The sequence below is a fragment of the Punica granatum genome, chromosome 1, assembly GCF_007655135.1.
Source record: "Punica granatum isolate Tunisia-2019 chromosome 1, ASM765513v2, whole genome shotgun sequence".
Lineage (NCBI taxonomy): Eukaryota > Viridiplantae > Streptophyta > Magnoliopsida > Myrtales > Lythraceae > Punica > Punica granatum.
The window spans coordinates 9,645,506-9,666,586 of NC_045127.1; the positions used below are offsets into that span (position 1 = coordinate 9,645,506).

General features: G+C 37.3%; 1 protein-coding gene across 4 annotated transcripts; it reads left to right on the forward strand.

Moving 5' to 3' along the window:
- The first annotated feature begins 1,706 nt into the window (after nucleotides 1–1,706).
- Nucleotides 1,707–11,562, forward strand: LOC116215686 (protein DETOXIFICATION 48). Of its 4 annotated transcripts, none has more exons than XR_004158541.1 (9): nucleotides 1,707–1,987; nucleotides 3,199–3,301; nucleotides 3,545–3,732; nucleotides 4,203–4,375; nucleotides 5,946–6,532; nucleotides 7,443–7,656; nucleotides 7,757–8,082; nucleotides 8,784–8,922; nucleotides 9,748–10,137. XR_004158541.1 is itself a non-coding variant. In XM_031551503.1 (2 exons), exons 1-2 carry the CDS (start codon nucleotides 9,468–9,470, stop codon nucleotides 11,284–11,286), a joined length of 1,695 nt encoding a protein of 564 aa, XP_031407363.1. In that variant the 5' UTR covers nucleotides 8,929–9,467; the 3' UTR covers nucleotides 11,287–11,562. The 4 variants fall into 4 exon arrangements, 1 of the variants encoding a protein (XP_031407363.1); XR_004158539.1 differs by having other exon boundaries at nucleotides 1,712–1,987; nucleotides 7,443–7,652; XR_004158540.1 differs by having other exon boundaries at nucleotides 1,712–1,961; nucleotides 7,443–7,652.
- The last annotated feature ends 9,519 nt before the right edge of the window (nucleotides 11,563–21,081 follow it).

The following is a 21,081-nucleotide window of genomic DNA, read 5'->3' on the forward strand; positions in this document are numbered from 1 at the left end:
CCTAATTTTATTGAATAAAAGATCCATTCCTACATAATAAATTAAGAGGAAATGTACATTATTATTCCAGCTAGTGCTGTGCTTGTATGAATTGTTGTTGCAAAATTTCCCTTTGAAGCAACCGTTTATTAAGTGCAAACTTCGGAAGTTTTTAGACTTAGAAGCAAAAAGAGAGCTCGATAATGAAATCTCGAACATCATAACTCATAAAAATCCCGACGGAGAGATAGTAGCGAGTAAGCATCCAATTGTTTATTGAATCAAAAGCTCAAACTAATTCTTAACTCATATTTGTATTGCTAATTACTTTTCTTTTGAAGCATAGATGTATAAGTGAAGTAGGACACATGGGCCTAGAAAGAACTTCCACCCTTATTGGGCCTGAGGGCTCGATCCTACATTTAGCCCATGCTTAAGTTCACATTTTTCCAGTGGCAATTTCAGACACATTACAGCATGAGAAAGGGGTCGGTGCAGCGATTATACAGTAGTGTTTGATAAATTAAGTGTTTAAAACTTAAAGATTTAATTAGTTAAGAAAAGAAGCGTACAGGAAGAAAAGAGAAATGAATAAGGATGAGAAAAACTCCTTTTGAGATAAAGAGTACTAATAAGTGAAAAATGACATATTTCATTAAGTCAAAATTTTCTAGTTATTTCATGAAGGAATTTTTTTGCTTAATGATTAAGAGTGTGTTTGGATTGAGAGTTGAGTTGAGTTGAGTTTTAGTTTTAATTAGTTTGTAATGATTGTATTGTTGAATTATGAGAAAAAGTGTGTAAAAGTAATAAATAATTGAGAGAAAATAATGATTAAGTAATGATTGTGTTGTTGAATTATGAAAAAGTAATGAATAGTTGAGAGAATTTAATATTAAAAATTGAATTGAATGGTTAAAAAAATTTAAAAATAAAAAAAGTAATAATTGTGATGTTGAATTGAAGATAATTGGAGTTGAGTTGAGTTGAGTTGAACATTATTGGGAAAACAAACACACTCTAAGTAGTTTAGATCTTTATCTCTCATATTTTTTTCTTTCTTATATTCATTTTCTCTTATAATTACAATTAACTTTTAAGAACTTATTTGATTAAGTTGAAACAAACGCACTCTAAGGAATGGAGCCAAGAATTATATTCCGAGGAGGCAAATTGAAATTTTTCAGTTTTTATTAGGATTAGTAAGAAAATTCTGGGGCAAAAGTCAAACAGTAAAATACTTTAGGGGAGGCAATCATAATTTTAAAGAGGCAATCATTGTAAAATTTTAGCACGCCATTTTCAATCAAATTACAAATCTTCTGTGCAATTGCCCTTCTTGGAGCTCTTGTAGCTCCGTCCCCTGTGACACTCACTCTAAATCTAGAAACGAACTGTCTTGGTTGAACGATCCGGTCATATATATAAATGACGAGCCATAAAAACATTCATGAAGGACGCTAGCTATTTATAAGAGAACTCCGATTTTACGGTTATGGCTTTAGGAATTTGAGCGTGTGAATGGGAAAAATTTGCTTTGTTGAAACCTATAACATAATTTATTTGATCAAGACAATTAAGACAGTATATTCGATAATTGTAGGCTCAATACAGAATTTTCGACGGGAATCACCGGTCGTAATTTATCCGAACCAAACCGGTAATCGAACGGGTGAGGACTAGAAATGAAAGCTCCCCCTTTTGCCGGTACATTGTGCAATTGTGGTGATTGGCTTTCAGTCAAGTAATCAAACTTTAGTCCTATTTCGTCTAAGCCACTGAACTTCCGCCAGTATCTCAGTCAGAACACTCCGTTATAACGGCGTCTCCGGACCCCCTGCCTCTGTTTCCTCCTCGGCTCAGAGGGGGGCCTGTCGGGTTTGGGCAGCCGCCGGAATCCGCGCTGACCGCCGTGGCCGCCACGTTCTCCGGTCAACCGGTGGCGGAAGGAAAGGCAAAGGCCGGGAGCCGCGGGTGACCAGGTTCTCAATCAACTTAAGAAGCCAAGGTCTTACTGTGTGATCTTTTTCGTATTGAATGCAACAACTCGTCCTCCCGCTGCACCACTCTGTCCATCCGTCCTTAGGGTTTGGCTGCATTTTGCTGTCTGCTCATACCTGAATTGGAAAAGTTTGGATTTTTCAGTGATGGCAGTGAAATAATTGCCTAAGTACATCTTCTGGTGGCTTGAGATTTGAATTATGACTAGGGTTTTCCTTGTTGCTCAGATGTACTAGTGCCAAAGCTCATCATCATGTATGTCCCAACTCATTAAGGGATGGGGTTTGAATGTTCATGGATGGATTCTCTGAAGCTTACCGCTCTGCTCTCTCGCGACCCCTACTCCAATCAAAAGACTAAAGGCCCCTACTGAAGATTGAAATCTCATTTTCTATCACTTTGTGCACTGAGTTACTACTTACTCATAAGTCATAATACCTTTTTGCTTTAACCCATACTGTTTTCGGGTTCGTAAGTGTTCTTATGGTGAGCAATAGTTCCTTAGAATCAATTGTTTCACCTAAACCTCCTCTGGGCTTTGGAACCCGATTCTTACCTTCAAAGATGCTGCCGGATGTAACACGTCCCTTTAAACTGTTGAATGTCTTGATTGTTAGGAGGAGATTAGCTTCCCCTGATTGTTTGTAAAGTACATGCAGCTGTTTGGTTCTATTCCCGTAATGGGAGAAGTTTAGATCATTTGGGCACTGGAGTTTTTGTGCTAGCTGCAGTCTCCTATTCTTGGTACATCGATGTGGATGGGCATGCTTCTTTTGTTTGGTAATTTAAAGCATCGCTTTTGGCATTTGAGGAAACTGCTGAATTGGGGTAATCAGAATAGGGAATTGAGTTTATCCTGAGAATTTTGCCTCGCAAAACTGAAATTGGTCAGCAAAAATATTTTCTGAGCTATGTCGATGACACTTCAATGAATTTATTCACTCTCCTTATAGCCATAAGCGGCTGTACTGATGCTTATGAGCTGGAAATCCAGTTAATAGATGATGTGTTATGATATTGGTTAAGCGCAGTGTACAACTGTTTGCATTTTTTCAAACCAATGGGACCTTTCTGTTAAGACACTGAGAATAAGATATATCATATCTCCTTTGAACATCTGCGGTTTTAAAATCCTTCTCGAGCTGTAATTGATGCTTTATATGTAATGAGGCACCATGGGAAGTTGTCCCAGCTGACACCTCTGAAGTCATAACACAGATGAAGGAAAAGATCTTACAAGAAAGCACTTTCATATGGAATGATGCTTACCAAAAGCCATCTTCTCAAAGACTTCACAGAATATCTCAGCAAACATATCTATGTAGGTTCATTTTCTGTTTGAACCCTTCTCATATATGATGATCATAACTGACAGGAGATGTCATGTTTGTCTTCGATAGAGCAATTTGTCAAATGACATGAAATGCAGAGCGCTTGGAAAAATACACATTTCTATGTTTTTTAGAACTGTAGTTTAATTGATTGAGACTACTTCTCTAAAGGACGAAGAGCTCTCTGATGATGTATTTGGGTGAATATGATATATTTTGTTACCTAATTGCAGGTTAACTTTGGGGACCAGATACTATATATTTTGCTTGTAATAGGAACATTTCCAATAACGCTGGAGTCTGTCCCTGTGCTGCTTTCAAATGAATCTCATGTACTTGTTACCACTTCTGTGGTAGAAGATGGTCCTTTTTTATCATATGCAGCAGTGCCCTAGTTGGCACTGTAGGCCAACTCTGTCCAGTAAGCTGCTCATCTCCTTATTAACATTTCTTATTGATTTGTTTTCTTCCTGGGTACAGCCACATCACCTGTGAGCTCTGTAGGAAGCATTACGTGGCCTTGTACATGATTTGATTTACGGGAATCGCCCATTTGTGCTGTCATTGGCGTATTTCCTGTTTATGCATTCGGAATCTTGACTCTTTATTTTTGCGTAATTTGGATGAGTTCTAGATGTAAAGGCAAGGGCATATCAGTATTTATAATTTCCGTGTTCTGTCTGGTAGCTGAGATGAAGACATGAGACCTGACCTACTTATCATGCATTTAGCATGAGAAGCTAAATTTCCAACCCCCCCCCCCTATTCTCGAGTCAATTACAAGCTAATTGCTTCTTTAAGGCAGTGGGAGAGAAAATATCTTGTGAAAGAATTCTGCTTAAATGATTTATGCTGTTATGTTTAGCTTAAGTGCGTGGTGTTTGCACGCAGATCATGGTCTTCATGGTGAGTAGACCAGAAGACAGCTATAGGGTGGTGGAAACTTGCCAGCTTTTCCTGTGGGAACACCTATAGCAACCTTCTCCAGTGGACTAATAGCATAGCCTGCTCATCTCATCACTTGATCTAGTCCCAAAAGGCCCAGGCCCCTCTCTGCAAATGAGGTATCATATTGTGCCTATACTCTGCTCCTGAAGTCTATAAGCATGGTTGAGAGAATTTTACTAATATACCTATTGCTAGTTCTATTATTACTATTGCTAGTTCCTTTATTAGTGAAGTCGTGTATCTTCAATGTACTGTTTGCTGAGCCCCCACTCCTGCTTCATTGACACCTCGATTCTGACAAAAGTCAAATTTCCTAACAACGTAAATTTAGATGAGATGGTATATGTACATTCTTGGGATAGTTGAACTTTTAAGAATACCACATCCTTAAGTATGTTATATCTAAAAATACATCTACAATGAAGAGCCGTAGACATTTTGCTTATTGAGTATTAGTGAATAAAAACAGCGTATAAAGCAATTACATTCATATGCATGATGGAAACTTGAATACGATTGCATAATATGCTTGGTAGCATTTAATCTAGAAAGGCAGAACCTAGTTACTGGAAACATATTCCCTTTTGGGAAAATTTGTAAAATTTGTCTAATCGTGGAGGGATAGGATGGGGAATTAACTCTTGATGCTATTTCTTCACCAACCAATAAGTTGTTGGTGTTTGGGATATATTCCTAGTGAAAAAATATCTCTGTTCGCGTTGATGTAACTGTGATTACGCATTGATGGTCTAATCACGAGATTGGAAACGCATCTCGAATCTGTTGCACAAGTATGGTGAATTATGCGTAGTGGTTAACAGCTTGCATATGGATTGTGCTGTGCTTGTGACCTTGATGGAGACAGTGTGTTTTGATGCCTGAACTGAATTTTCAAAAGCTTGATTTAATTTTTTCTGGTGGAAGGCCCCTTTTTAGTTGTTCTCGCCTTTCCTCCCTTTCTGCATCTAAATGGAATTGGTTCTCTTGGTAAATTGCACTTTATCGATATCTAGTTGAGGACGTTGTCTTTCTTTCAATGCATTTGGTGAGGAAATCAATTAATTTAACCTGCCCTTTTGGGAGCAATGGTCTTTTCAGCTGCCACTAATTTAATTTTGGAATCATTCCAAAAGCTTCTAAAAGAAAATTTTCTTTTCCGCCGAATATCATAAGGGAGAACTCATTATTTTTCTCGTAACAATGTTAAGAAATGTCTTTAAAAATCATGAGAGGATAGAGTCTTATCATACTTGATCAGTAAAATTTTTCACCACAGAGGATGAAGAATGCTTTTGCGCTAACTCGAACAAAACCCAATCGGAAGTGAACTTAACTGCTTGAGTGGAAATAATGCTAGTGCAATAGAGATTTTCCGGTGCTTTTCGCCGAGAGATTAGTTGGCCAAAGATCAGGCATCATTCTTTTATTGGTTTTTTCGCTAGGTTCAGGGGGATAAAAAAAAAGTGGGGGGAGGATAGAATCTGTGAATATGTTCTACTTTGTAGAGAGAGGTATAATCTTTTCATTAGGACCAAAAACTTGCAGGTCCTGTCACTGTTGCAAAATCCTTTTCCCATTTATATAGTCACTGTTATGTTATGTAGAGAAGAAAGATTTTGTTTGAGACCCGACTTCGGTGTTATTAATTTCATATTATTTTATGATTTTTTTACTGTTCTTTTTCAGATACAAAGTGGGAAAATGGCATCTCCATGTGATCCTGGAGCTTGTCCAATTCCATCAATACAGACTGGTGAGACCGGCCCCCTCCCTATAGTCAGCCCCACTTTCGTCCATTGGGATAGTGAAACTGAGAAGCCATCTTTCAGAAATTAATAATGTGTTTATCTCATCAAACTGCTTTGCTTATTAATGTCATATCTATGCTCTGTTTTGGAAAACTTAATGGAAATGGGGAGGAGAGGATTAATGTTCTCACTGTCCTCCACTAATCATTATTAAAGCTAAAAAGGTCGGGTGAGATGAGAATGAATGAGGATGATGAAAACAATGGTGCAATTTGCCCCCGCACCCCCTCCCCCCCCCCCCCCCTTTTTTTTTGTTGCAGGTCACATTGCTCTCATGTACAGCAACTGAGTGAGCTGGAGACACATGGACCCTGACAATGGAGAATGTGGATTTCAGAGAAGTTATTAAGCCGAAAATAAAAATGAAAAAAGGACAGGAAATTCTTTTGTTCCAGGAAATGGAGGAAACTGGTTCTTGCTCAAGACGGGAGAAAAAGAAAGAAAAAAGGAAAAACACAAAAAGAGGTTAATACTCCATGCCATGCTTCTCTTTATTTGTGTGCTTTGCTCTTTTTTTTTTTCCTCCTCCTTTGCATGGAACAGAGCCAAAAAAAAAAAAGAAGTCTCGGCCCTGTTGTGGGAAATGGGATACAGAAGAAAAAAGAAATGTGAAAAATTCAAATGGTGGCAAATTGTGCACGTAGTAGTCTCTGCCTAGTTCTAGTGTGTGTTCCCTTTCTCCATTCCGCCGGTACTTATTGTAACCAATCGACATCTTTTTTTTTTTTTTTTAACTCAGTGGTAAGAAATGTGAAATATTCAAATGGTGGCAAATTGTGCACGTAGTTGTCTCTGCCTAGTTCTAGTGTGTGTTCCCTTTCTCCATTATGCCGGTTCTTATTGTAACCAATCGACACCTTTCTTTCTTTCTTTTTTAAACTCTGTGGTCCTATTTCACGGAATATCATCATATCTGACCCCTTCAATCATTCCACGTCATCTGTGCATCTGTTTATTCAAGTGATGCTAGCTCAGCATCCATATCATTTGTTAGTTGCTTCTGGTTGAAACCTTTGTGTCCAATGAGCTACATGCCGACTGGGTGTGCACGGAGTGCATGATAATCGTGTTTGGTCGAACACATCTGATCGCTAGCACCCATGTACTTATTCGGGAAGATAAGATGAAGCCTATTAAAATAAAGATTTCGAGAGAAAGGGGTGTCAAGATACCAACCGGATTTTGACACTTGAGACCACTCTATAGAAGCCTACCATTATTAGTACTCCTACTTATGTTTAATCCCTATCAACCACACAAACAGTATGCCAAAAAATCTCAAAAATCATCTTGTATGGTGAGGAATAGTGATGACACCCCACACTAGGGACGCCTTGTCAATGGTGCTAACTATGTCTTTGTACGATCTTTTTAGGACCTAGCCCGAGAGAGAATCGAATCACAGCCAGTGGAGTTAACTGAATGGCCTCACCCTTCACCCGTTTTATCGTCAAACCTTATTGAATCATTGCCGGAGTCGCGGATTTGGTGTGAGAGAGAAAGAAGGTTTGGTCGTATCTCTGCATATCTCTTGATGGATCGCAAATCTTCACCCATATCCTCTCCACCGAGCTCTATCTCAGAGGTCAGTAAGTGAACCTCCCACCACATAATTCCAAATTTTATATGTAATACATGTAATATATATGCAGTCCTTTTATCTCACACTTTGAAACTTTTCCATTATAGAGAGAGAGAGAGAGACAGATGGGGCCTGGAGCAGATTTTGCACAAAAGCCTGTCAGCACTCTAATTGGGCAAGTAGTCTTGGATGATGTTTTGGTGTATGAAGGGTTCCAGACAGCAATAAGAAATGCTGGGAAATGGGGGAAAATTACAAGATTCTGTCTAGCATTCCACGTCATCTGAACATCCTAGAGTTTCGCATATTCAGTATGGATCTTATGTGCATCCTTCTGTTCCGGCATGCGTCATCTCCGGGGCGATCCAGAAGACCCTTGTTCATGAAAGCTGGAAGGGTCATGACTTATTTTGCCGTTCCGAAGTCACGCGAGGTATCGAGAATATATATTTTTAGTCTTTTTTTTGGGGGTGCTGAGTTGATCTTATCACATGGGATTGGGTTCTGCATATAGAATGAAGGCATATATGTCGTCTTGCATGGGCTGTGCCTCAGAACATTCACAACATTTTCCCCTGCCTACCAAGTCCACAACGATATTATTATTATCCGTCCAAATATATTTTTACAATAATTTCTCAAAAAAAAAGATAATATATATGCCGATTAATATTCCACCTTGTCATTTCAAGTCGAATTTTCTTTCTTTTCTTTGCTAATAGATCCCCTCCACTTGGCTTCCTCCTTTTGTTAGATAACATTCCCTTTTTTATAATAATAATAATATTATTATTATTATTTTAAATATTTTTAAAAAATTTACCTAAAGAAGCACACATTGTTAAAAAGATTATCCGACAAGTTTGGTCCTTGAAATTTTTGTCCCAGTGGGTAATCCCAACCATTAAGAGGCCACGATGACCACTCCCCACTATGTTCTTAATTTTAACCTTAAAAGCGGTTAAGGCGGTTGAAAATTATTAATATTTTCCACCACCAATCACCTCCTTTGCCATTCCATTGTTAGGATAAGATTAGGCGTCATTTCGAAAAACTATCAATTATTGCATGCTGTTAGAGCGACGATCATCACAGTCTCAGTAGGATTTTGTCGTTTATCTTGGACATGCGCAGAAACTCCTCTGGAGCGGCGAAGCGAATTCGAGAGTTGACCCTGAATGATATATATCTACCCTTTCAACTATAAGGGCTTGGCTTCCGAGCCATTCTAGTCTTGGGATCTCATAAAGTGTGATGGCGATGAAGGCACCGGGTAATACTCGAACATTTAAAACTGGAGATGAATACATATATATGGAGGTGGATACATACACATATACACATGTTTATTTTGTGTGTGCATATACAATATATGCAGGCATGCATGTATATATGAAAGAGAAGCTTGGGAAAGGGGACCCCAAAGTGAAAGAAAAAAAGATTTTCGGTCACCCCTTCTTCCCCAGCGTCACGTCCCAACTCTCTCTTTTTTTTTTCTTTTTTTTTTTAATGTATCCCAAAAAGAAAATTTAAGGGGTGGGTCCCCCATCTCCTCAGGTATAAATATATATATATATGCCCCCAGTCTCTCCTATCTCCTTAAAAACCCATCCCCATTCCCAACATCCTTGAGAACAACAAACACACAGACAAACACCCAAACACCCAAAACCCCCCCTGTCTATCTCTCTCTCTGAACTGCCCGATCACTAGACAACATATTTCTCACTTGTATATCTATCTACCAATATATATATATATATATATATCTGTCTGTATTGATCCATTAATTTGCCACCAAGAATCCATTCAACCACCATGTGCAACCCAAAGAAACCATCTCCTTCTTCTCCTTCTTCCTCGTTTCACTTCTCTGAGGGGGCCATGTACATGAACCCCAATAAGCCACGTGATGGTGATGACCTTCCCATGGCTTTCCAACATGATTTGTACAGATGGCCAACTCCTTCTGAGGTAAACACATATATATGCATATGTATGTAAACCCAAACTGTATAAATGGATAAATATTAAGTCAAATCCCCACATTTACTTTTTTGCATGAGTAGTGAACTCTGTCCCCATTCTTTTCTCCCAGGCTATAAAGGAGATCAAGGCCATAGGGAGGATCTCGGGGCCGACCACCATCACAGGCCTGCTCCTGTACACGAGGGCGATGATCTCAATGCTGTTCCTGGGCTACCTGGGCGAGCTGGAGCTTGCGGGCGGGTCCCTCGCGATCGGGTTCGCCAACATCACGGGCTACTCCGTCATCTCGGGCCTCGCCATGGGGATGGAGCCCATCTGCGGTCAGGCTTATGGCGCCAAGCAGATGAAGCTCCTCGGGCTGACGCTCCAGAGGACGGTCCTACTCCTACTCTCGACCTCGCTCCCGATCGCGTTCATGTGGATGAACATGAAGCAGCTCCTGTTGTGGTGCGGGCAGGACCAGGAGATCTCGTCTACGGCCCACACTTTCATCCTCTTCGCGATCCCGGACCTCTTCTTCCTCTCCCTTCTCCACCCTCTAAGGATCTACTTGAGGACTCAGAGCATTACCCTGCCTCTCACTTATTGTTCGGCCATCTCTGTTCTCCTCCATGTTCCGTTGAACTTCCTCCTCGTGGTTTACTTCAAGTTGGGCGTCGGAGGGGTGGGCCTAGCAATGGCCTGGACCAACCTCAATCTGTTCCTCCTCCTCCTCGGGTTTGTCTACTTCTCGAGGGTCTATGAGGACTCCTGGGTGAGCCCCAGCTCCGACTGCCTCCGGGGCTGGTCGTCCCTCCTCGCCCTCGCCATCCCTACCTGTGTGTCAGTGTGTCTGGAATGGTGGTGGTACGAGCTCATGATAATTATGTGCGGCCTCCTTGCCAACCCTCGTGCTACAGTCGCCTCGATGGGGGTACTAATCCAGACAACGTCTCTCGTGTACGTCTTCCCATCCTCACTCAGTCTCGGTGTCTCCACCCGTGTCGGCAACGAGCTTGGAGCTGGCCGGCCAGCCGGGGCACGCATCTCCATGATCGTCTCCCTCCTCTGCGCCGCTGCCTTGGGGCTGGCTGCCGCAGCCTTCACCACTCTGGTGCGGCACCAGTGGGGCAGGCTCTTCACCAGGGACGCCGAGATCCTGGAGCTCACTGCTGTGGCCCTCCCAATCGTGGGCCTCTGCGAACTCGGGAACTGCCCTCAGACGACGGGGTGCGGGGTCCTTAGGGGTAGTGCCCGGCCCACCATTGGGGCCCACATCAACCTCGGATCATTCTACCTGGTGGGCATGCCGGTTGCGATATTCCTAGGGTTCGTGGCCAAGATGGGGTTCGCGGGGCTGTGGATAGGGTTGCTTGCAGCCCAAGCTTCGTGTGCCCTGCTCATGCTCTACGTGCTTGGCTGCACAGACTGGGTAGTCCAAATGGAGAGAGCCAAAGAGCTTACACAAACCGAAACTATAGCTCCTAATAATCCCTCTAAGTTGCCTATCATGGCGAACAAAGATAACAACAATAAGGGCAACTCGAGTCCGACTGCAGCAACCAAAAAGGTCCACCTTGAGGAGATTCTTTGCATCAAGGATCCCTTCGTGGCCGGCTCGGCTCCATCAGAAGCAGACTCACTCATACCTCCTTCGACAACAAGCTGATATAACTTGACACAGTCTTGATTGACCGGTCGTGTGCGCGCATTAATTGATCCCTAAGCAATTAACTTGATCATCCCCCATTTTTTGCAGATCCCCCTTGATTTTGCCCCTTTTAATCTCTAGATATCGACTGCCAATTGCGGGTGTCGTCTATGATTAGTTAGTTTCTTATTCGATTTTGTGGATTTGTTTTTCTTTTCTCTTCTTTTTCCCTTCCCCTCTCAATGATGTGTATGTATATATTTTAAGGAAATAATTATTATATTATAAAGTTTTCCTTTTTTTTTTCAAAAAATAATCGTCCATGCTGGCACACAATAGTTAAGACAGAGAGAGAGAGGAGAGATAAAAATAAGCTGTCGGTTGTTTTTTTTTGTTACAAGGGAGGTTTTTATCCTTAATACATTAAGATAAAAATCCTAAATATCTATAAAAGGGCACAGGTAGTCCTACTAAATATCGAATTAGGATCTTTTGGTCATCATGGGAGAAGTGCACTATTGCACTATACCCTCTCTTGATAGCTGTCGGTTGTTTTAGAGATGTGCGGAAAAGAGATACGTCCCGACTTTCTTGTCATTCCCTTCCATATTAGGCAATTCCATTGACCGCCTAAAATGGAAATTAGCATAAACTGCATCCAATAATGAAACACATTCTTTTTTATTAGTGTTTTTATTTTTCAACAAAACATTATTTTTCACATGCATGCACATACATCTGATCTCAATAATTCGGTATGTGATTCCCTTTGTTATCTATCCATCTAATTCTACGCGCAACAATCTTAGAAGAAATATTAATCTTATAGCATGATGCATGCATTTACGAAACAATGTTGCTATAGAGGGCGCCTTTATTCGCAAACAGTTTAATCTCTGCCGAGTTAATCTATAGTACATTGAATTAGAAAGTACATGTATATCTCGTATAATTTGTTTACTTTTTACATAATTTACTTGAATTATAAATAAAATAGTTTAATTTTTTTTATAAATTACTTGCATGTATCATACTTATACCAAAAAGAAAATGTAGTTTAGAATTTTCAATCTCTACCCCACATGCAGCGCATATTATTCATTTTTCCCCATTTGCAGCAGCATTACCCAAACGAATGTGGACAAATCTTTCTTGAAATGGAGTTCTCTCTCTTTTATGAGAGAGAGAGAGAATATTCATGCACCAATAAGAGTTTGTCACTATTTCCCCTAAATAAACGGCGTTTTTACTTATATACATATAATATATATATATGTGTGCGTGTGCGTGTGCGTGTGCGCGTGCGCGCGCGTACATATATATGTATTGGTAAATGGCCTTTGAGAAGTGTTGAACAGTAGAAAATTTAACGAATTGAAGCTGATATAGCTTTATGTCATGGGGAAGAATTAACATTTATGCGGATATGCAATGTTTTTTACGTTTTTTTTTTCTTGGGTGGGGGGGGGGGGGGGGGGGGGGGGGGGGGGGGGGGGGGGGGGGGGGGGGGTGGTGTGTGTGAAGAAAAACAGAAACCCTAGCAAGCCTGCTCAAACAGAAACTTTGGCTACCTTGCAAAAGCAGCATTCGTATAGGGGAGGGTACCACATCCCGTACCACTCAAGGACTATCTTATCCCCTGAACATATGTTAGGCACCGACAGTAAATGTCCGTGTAACGCCAAAATTCTACTGTCCTGGGACGAAAGTCTGGTGTTTGGTTTTAGAGTTAAGTAGAGTTGAGTTTTAGTTTTAATTGATTTGTAATGATTGTGTTGTTGAATTATGAGAAAAAATGTGAAAAAGTAATTAATGATTGAGAGAAAGTAATGATTATGTTGAATTGTGAAAAAAGTAATGAATAATTAGAGAATTTAATATTAAAATTGAATTGAGTTTTTAAATATATATTTTTTAAAAGTAATCATTGTGCAGTTGAATTAAAAATAAGTGAAGTTACGTGGAATAAACTTTAAAAAAATTTTGAAACCAAAGGGGCCACCATTCAAAGTGCGAAAAGTTTTCATATTTGAAGAACACTTAAAAACTTCCTGTGAGAAAAATAAAATGCACTAACATTGTTCTTGTATGAAAAGTTTTCACACAAGAAGAATAATGTTTTGTTTAGACAAGCACCATAGTGATTTTTTTTAAACGAAACTTTTGAATTAAAATGCGAAAACTTTTCACACAATTGTTCTATCATTTAGTGCAGAAGGATTTCTCCTCTACAAAAAAAATTGTTCTCCTTGTGCAAAAATTTACGCAAAAGAAGATCAACGTTTCGCACAAGCTTTCGCACTTGAGCAGCTGAAGGTTCAGCCACGCGACAATAGAATTTCCTCCGTGTAACAAGGTGATTCTCACATTAATCATCACATAGTCTTAATTTTGGAAAATTCTATAGTGCAATCACAAGAAAAGGTAGTATGGTGCACATAAGTTCTATACTAAAAATTTAAGTAAAGTTTCCTCTTCCAACCCTAAAGGAAAATTCCCTTTAAATTCATGTAATTTATTAAAAATGTAAATTAAGACTCTTTGAAATTTGTATAATTTACTTCAAATGTGAGTAATTTACTAAGAATCTAAGTATATCAATTTCTCAAATTACGTATAACTTACTCAAAAGACGTATAATTTAGTCAAAATTAAGCTCTTGTACTACAATTTAAAGTAGTTTTCTCGGATGTATGGTGCAACCACTTTTAATGTGATTGCACCTTATGCTTTGCCCTTAATTTCACATGGACTATTTAGGATTATAAATTGGTCTTATCACGATCTAGACGAGTCGATTGTAAATACGTACATATACTTTCCAAGATATGATCGCTCAAGCTTTGTTTTACAGGATATATGTGGGCAGAGACACATGGGGTGAAAATAGCACAGTACCCACAAATTGTAGCCCTTGGCTATTATATAGAAGCGTGCATGTGACGAGAAGGCGCGAAAATGTCTTGAAAGTGTGGAGATAGGGTTTCAATTAATGGAGTCTTATCGCGTTCGTACTTCTCAAATAACTGCTGTCTCTGCCATTGGCTGGGCAAGCTAATTGAAGTGCTAGTATAGAGGGGACGAGCGGGAATAATTGGTTATAATTACTTTTAAAAAAAAAGGAGGAAAAAGAAAGAGGGGTGAGGTGAGGGGACTGGAGTGTGGGGGTCCCCTATTAATTATAAGCTATAACGAAAAAGAGAATGTGTTGTAGTGATACACGCTTTTGCCTATTAATCAAGATGTTACAGGTTCAATTTTCATGATAAAATTGTTAATGCACTTTAATTCACCATTAAAATTTCTATTTTGTTATAATAGACCCATGAAACTATATTGTAATTGAAAAAAAAACTATTATTGGCCTCTTGTGACAAAATTTTAGTTGCAGAGTGTCTTTGCTTCTCCTCCTACATCTCTATTCTCTCTCGGCATTACTCTCTGCATGCAGCCTCCCCCTCTCTACTGTCTCTCTCTCCCAATGCGTGCCCCCACCCTATAGCTGCTAGCACCATCCCTCTGATCCCATTTTGTTCTTAATACAAAAGCACTGCAGAGCCCAAACAAAACGAAACATCAGAGTTTTTCAATCATTTTTTTGGGTGCTTTATATATATATATATATATTATATATATATATAAATGCACACACACATATATGTATCATGTATGTATTGACAATTGTTATTTGGCGATATTCCCGTTGTTTTCAAATACAGTGCGACAATAATTCGTATTTGTGATGCTTCTGAGAGTATTTTGCTGCAATATTTGCACATGCATATACCCAAACACATACGTAGTATACTTATCGGAGTAATTATGTGGCTGAACTGAAGCAGATTGCATTCTTTAATTAACATACATACATATCACCAAAATAGAAATTTTAAGTTTTTTGTGATTTTACCACGTGAATTCCGTTACATATAACCGTCTCACACAAGACTTTCTTTGTTGCGAGTGTGTGTACGTGTAAAATTTTTCTCTTTTTTCGTGTATTGACACTGAGGACTGCATATGCCATACATAGATTGGAGATTCTTGTGAGTGGTACGCGTAAGCCCATCTGCAACATAATTCTTTATCATTCTTTTGCAGATCTTTTCTTTTCTTTCCATTTTACTTCCAGATGGATACATATTTACACGTGTATATATATATATAGATATATGAGTTTATAATGTGTCGTGGGTGATCCATCGAGTGGCAGCACATATACAAATATAACAAATTTTCCTTTTATGGGTCATCCTAGTTTTGTGGCACAACCGCACAAATTTGGCAAAAGAATATATGTTGATCATGTCCATATAATGGGTGGTATAGAGCATCGGCACATGCATGTTTATTTCTTAATCTAAAACGTATATATAAATATGTCCGCATTAATTTAATGGATACCGATGAGTTCTCGAAGCTCCATGTTTGGATACTTTGCGTTCATCCTCCTATGGGACAATGCTACTTTGTGTTCACATTACCCTTTTGCTAAACATATATCTTTTTTTCTTTTTCTTTTTTTCCGGGTGGATTGAAAAAATAATACATATATTTATTCATTTTATTCTGTAAAAGGAAAAGAAAAGAACAAAGATCTGTGTATAGCGATCCACTTGCCTGCCAAACCATAATATTTTTTTTGCAACAAACTGATAATATGTATATATATATATATATATATATATATATAAGTACGTACATACATATCAGTATGAAGAGTTGGGATGTGCTTTAAGTATTATATATAAAGACTGATAGATATATATGTTAAAGATGTAGATACAAATATACTCGGTGTATACTATTCATTACTACTTTATTTTATTTATTTAATGTTATCTGAATGTTGTGCGATGTTTGCATTAGAGCTATATTTTTCTTTTAAAAGAGAAGATTAGTCAAATCACAAATGCGATGATTATACATATCAGGTATTGCATATAACAATCCGGGCTACTTTGATTGACTGAATACAAAAGATCAGAATGAAAGCGAAGGAAAAGATCAAGGCTTGGTTTGGATGCTGTTGCTAATAGAAATATAATTGCTCAAAAATAAATAATGATTTCATAATAATTATTAAAATGTTTAGGAGTAACAATTCGAAACTACTGAAATTAAAATTAATACTTGTAGATTGAAATAGAAAATAAGAAAAAATAGTTTTTAAAAACACCTATTTACTTACTAGAAAAGATCACGTTTCCAACAGTTAAAATCAACTAAATCACGGTTTTGAAATAATTTACCAATGACTGCTTCTGCTTAAAATTCAATAAAAAACACTTATACAACTATCACTACTCCCAAACAAATCGTAAGACAAAACTTTTATTTTTTCAGTGGATAGACAAAACACAATCTTACTTTCATTAAATCCGATTGAGTGAAAAAGTACAAATAACTACGCGACAACTTTATTTTCTATATGTTGTGTCGACTTGGTTTGCAATTAAGAGACGATTGAACTGAGGCAAGTTAATTATTTGAAACAATTAGGCAACCCCAAATATTGACTTGGTTGCACCACAATCTAGATGCATCTGCAGCACCTAAAAGTTCATATTTTGATAAGGAAATTTTCCTTGCTCGTATACTATATATAATGCTGGTAGGAGAGATTTTAATCTACCAAAAAAAAGCATCACGTAGTTTCATTGTAAACTTGGTTTAGCATTCGCAGGGAGTGCGATTAAGACCTACATCAATCAAAGTAAGATTTTCCAGTTAGGGACTGTACATATGTCATTGATCCGATGTAAACTAACATCATTTCATTACCTAATCAATCTCAATTAGCAAAAGTTTATTAGCATTATCCTAAACTGATACGAACAAATACTACTTTTGATAAAAAGTCATCATCGCCCCCATCAAAACCCTTCCATCTATATGATGATATATTGATAATATATATATAATATACACACTTATGGGATGATGATTTCTCTATAGTAGACAGATCCTTTACATTTTCGATAAGCCTATAAAAATTAGCAATACGGACCTTTTTCTTTGTCTATTCTTCCCTCTCTCAATGGGCATCTTCCCTACATCGCCATCCTTCTATCAAAACCATCGCTTTCCCAAAACATCATAAACTCGGAATCGAATAATTTCATGCCATGTGTCATCTGCAGTGACTTAACGAAAAGCAGCCGTTGGCGGGCCAACACGTGGCAGCCACCCTCAATTGCTCACTAAGCCAAAGCTTCGTTACACACACACACACACACACACACACACACACACAGTGTTTATCAAGCATAGTAGAGCACCAAAAATATTCAATTGTGTGCTAACAAAAAAGAAATTGGTTTTTAATACAAAAGTGAGAGAAGACAACAACCCGAGCCGCTTATTGGTGGAAATAATGGTAGGGTTTGATGCACCACAGAAAATCAAGAAAAAGGGACGGAGAAAAAAAAAGGTACTTTGGCTTAAAGCAATAATGGACATTTTATTCAAAAAGAAAGAGAATTAATTTACATAGCGTTTGATAATAAAATTAAATTTGATTTAGTTTTATTTGAAGATATAAAGTTAAAAATGGTTAGAAAAAGTATGTGTGAGAATTTAAAGAAGAAGATAAATAAGTAATGATTGTATTATTGAATTAAGAAAAAAAAGTTGAATAGTTGAGATAATCTAGTAATTAAAAATTAATTTAAATAATAGATAAAAAATATGAGACATAATTTGAAGAAAAGATAATAAAATAATAATTGTATTGTTGAGTCGAGAAAAAAATAAAATTAATTAAAGTAAATTTGATTTCGTTACCAAACATTTCTGACTATTCCTATTTTCCAATATGTTGACTGCCCAAGGTGAAGATCTAAAATATGCATGAGTTTCATAGTTAGATCAATATTCATAAATTAGTGCTCCTATAATGGTAATTGCTTTACCATTCATAATAGAAAATAGAACATGATCAAAAAATGATGGGTTCTGCAGTTCACACAAAAACAGAGGCCGTGTGCATATATTATTGAGGAATCAGCCGAAACTTGATAAGAAATTGTCAAAAAAAAGAAGAAAAAAAAAAAGCTTTAATGAAAGCAAATTTTTATGTAATATATTCATATATATAGTTTTATAGAAAAGTTTTAAGAGCCAGAGACGCGCCTAAATTGGCAATAAGTATATGTGCGCTTTCCTCATAAATGTCTTGTCAACAGCACCACCCTTCATTGTGATGTGGAAGATATTATGGCAAACTGCACCTTATCCCTCCTTTTTCAAAAAAATATTTTTTAACTGTTTTCCTTTAAGCTGTTTTCTTTTTTCTTAGGTGTATCTTCTGGTACAGTCTCCTTGCTGGCATTTTCTTTTAAAATACAAATAAAGACTCATAGATCTAGTAAATGACAGTGAAATTGAAAAAAAAAAAAGATACAAGAATTGAAACCAGTAAGAATTGAATCTTAAAATATCTTAATTACAAGTAGAGGCCAACCAACTTTTCTAGGACTTATTTTTTCTGTGTGAATCTTGATTTTCGAAAACTCAATTAAGCTTGATTAATCCAGTAGAGCAGAATCGGCTCACCAAAGGGTAAAACTCTCTCGGTGTGGATTTTCTGCGTTCACAAGAACTCGAATTCGAGACCTTACTTAAGCGGAACAAGTTTCGAACTGTTTGAACCGACCCAAATTGGTTATAGGTCTTATTTGTTAATTTTCTTTGTTATCTCTTTGATCAGGTTTCCATAACAAGTGTAGAGCTTTTCTCGCAGAGGCAAAAAGAAATTTCCTTTTTCAACACCCCCTCAAAAAAAAAAAGGGTTCTATTCTTATTAATTTTCGAGCGTCAAAATCCCAACTCATTTTGATTCCTTTCCATTTGCCGAAAGTCTTTGCTTTTTTTAATTTATACATATAATTATTTGCTTTTTTAATTAGGGTTTATCAAAGTCTGAAAAGTGAAGTAGTGACATGCATGCATGCGGCATGCCCCCACCCACCACGGCAGCGTATATGTATAGTTCCAACACACCACAGTCTCTCTTGATATATGCCCTGGCTAGACAAATTTGAACATATAAAGGTTGCACTTTGCTTTTCAATTAATTAGATGCATTAATCCTACATCGTCACATCAATGGCCGTGTTATATACAACATGACATATTGTGCATCCATGGCAGTAAACTAGACCTCTAGCTAGCAATATATATCCCGGTAATTGTTTTAAGTGAACATCGAAAATGGCCCAAATAATCTGTACATATAAGACGGTGACATATATGATAAAATAATAAAATTACTAATATATATTTTTTGAGTAAATTACACTGATTGTCCAAAATGTTTTATAAATATTTCAATATGGTATAAATTTTTTTTTTGCTACTTGATGGTACAAAATGTTTCAAAGTTGTTTCAGTATAATACAAACCATTATCTCGCCATTGACATTGTCAAACCGACTCTAATGGTGCAAAACTGATTTTTGTGGGACGTTACATGATGGTACAAAATGTTTTGAAATTGTAATTTAATAGTATAAAATGTTTTACGTAAGTTACATGATGATGCAAAATTTACAAATCTTGTAAAGGACAGCTTGACAGCATTAATTGCGAGATGATGGTTTGTACTATATTGAAACAACTTTAAAACATTTTGTACTATCAAATAGCAAAAAAAAAATTTGTACCAAAAATTTGTAAAACTTTTTGGACCACCAGTGTAATTTACCCATATTTTTTAGTATTTCCAGTTTTGATACTTCGTAAAAACATAAATATATAAAAACTTTTTCTTGTTTTTCGGTGAATTAAAAACTTTTTCTTTATGGATAATTAACAATTCATACGTAACATTCTTACTCTGAATCACCTTAAAACTATTTAATTTCCCCAAATTTATTCCATATATATATCCATTTTTTCTCTTCAGTTTCTCTAATTTAATCTATTTTGAAAAGTATTACTACGTTTTATAACTTTTTTTTTACGATTATAGTAGTATATATACTGTTTTATTTTTGTTTTGTTGAAGAGAGAGCATATATTTTAGCCTTGATTACCCTTCTGTTTTTGGATAAAGAGCTTTCATTACCGTCTACCGAAAGAACAAGAGCTTTCATTACCTTTTAACTTCAATTAGCTTTGGATCGATTAGACAATTTTTTTTCGTTGGGTTTTGGTCATGGTATGGTGGGGTGGAAAAATTGAAGGAGCTAGGATTAGGACCTTGAAATTTTTATTTCAAAGAATATTATATAATATATGTTCAATCATGATCTATAATTATTTTGTGGTCATCGGAGGGGGGTTTTAGGGTACTCGAAATAATCTAGCAAATTCTTGAAATCTGGCAAAATATATCACATTGAATGCTTAGAGTCAACAAGCTGTTAAAGTTGTGGGTTAATAGGATATATATAATATATATATATATATACACACTTGGCAGAATTATGTGACTAGTTCAAGTTAGCACTTTCTTACAAATAAGGGTTAGTGGCTCAAAAAAGTATAAATTTTAACTCGTTTTTTAATTTTAGCGCGAATTTTATTTTTTTAAAAAAAATACATAATCTTTGATTTTCTTACCATGTTAGGCATTTGTATCATTTTCCATCCATTTTGCTGACTCAATCTCAGTCACCACCCTCGATTAGGGTCGTCGACGCCTTTTGAGGTCATCAACAACCCCAATCGCGGTTACGGTGGCAAGTTGAGTTTCTTTGATCAAGGCCTTTCTCTCTCTTTTTCTTTGAAATTTATTTTTGCTGACATGGCGTGACACCGTTTACCACGTAAGTGCTGGTTTCCACCACGTCGGAAGAATGGACGGAA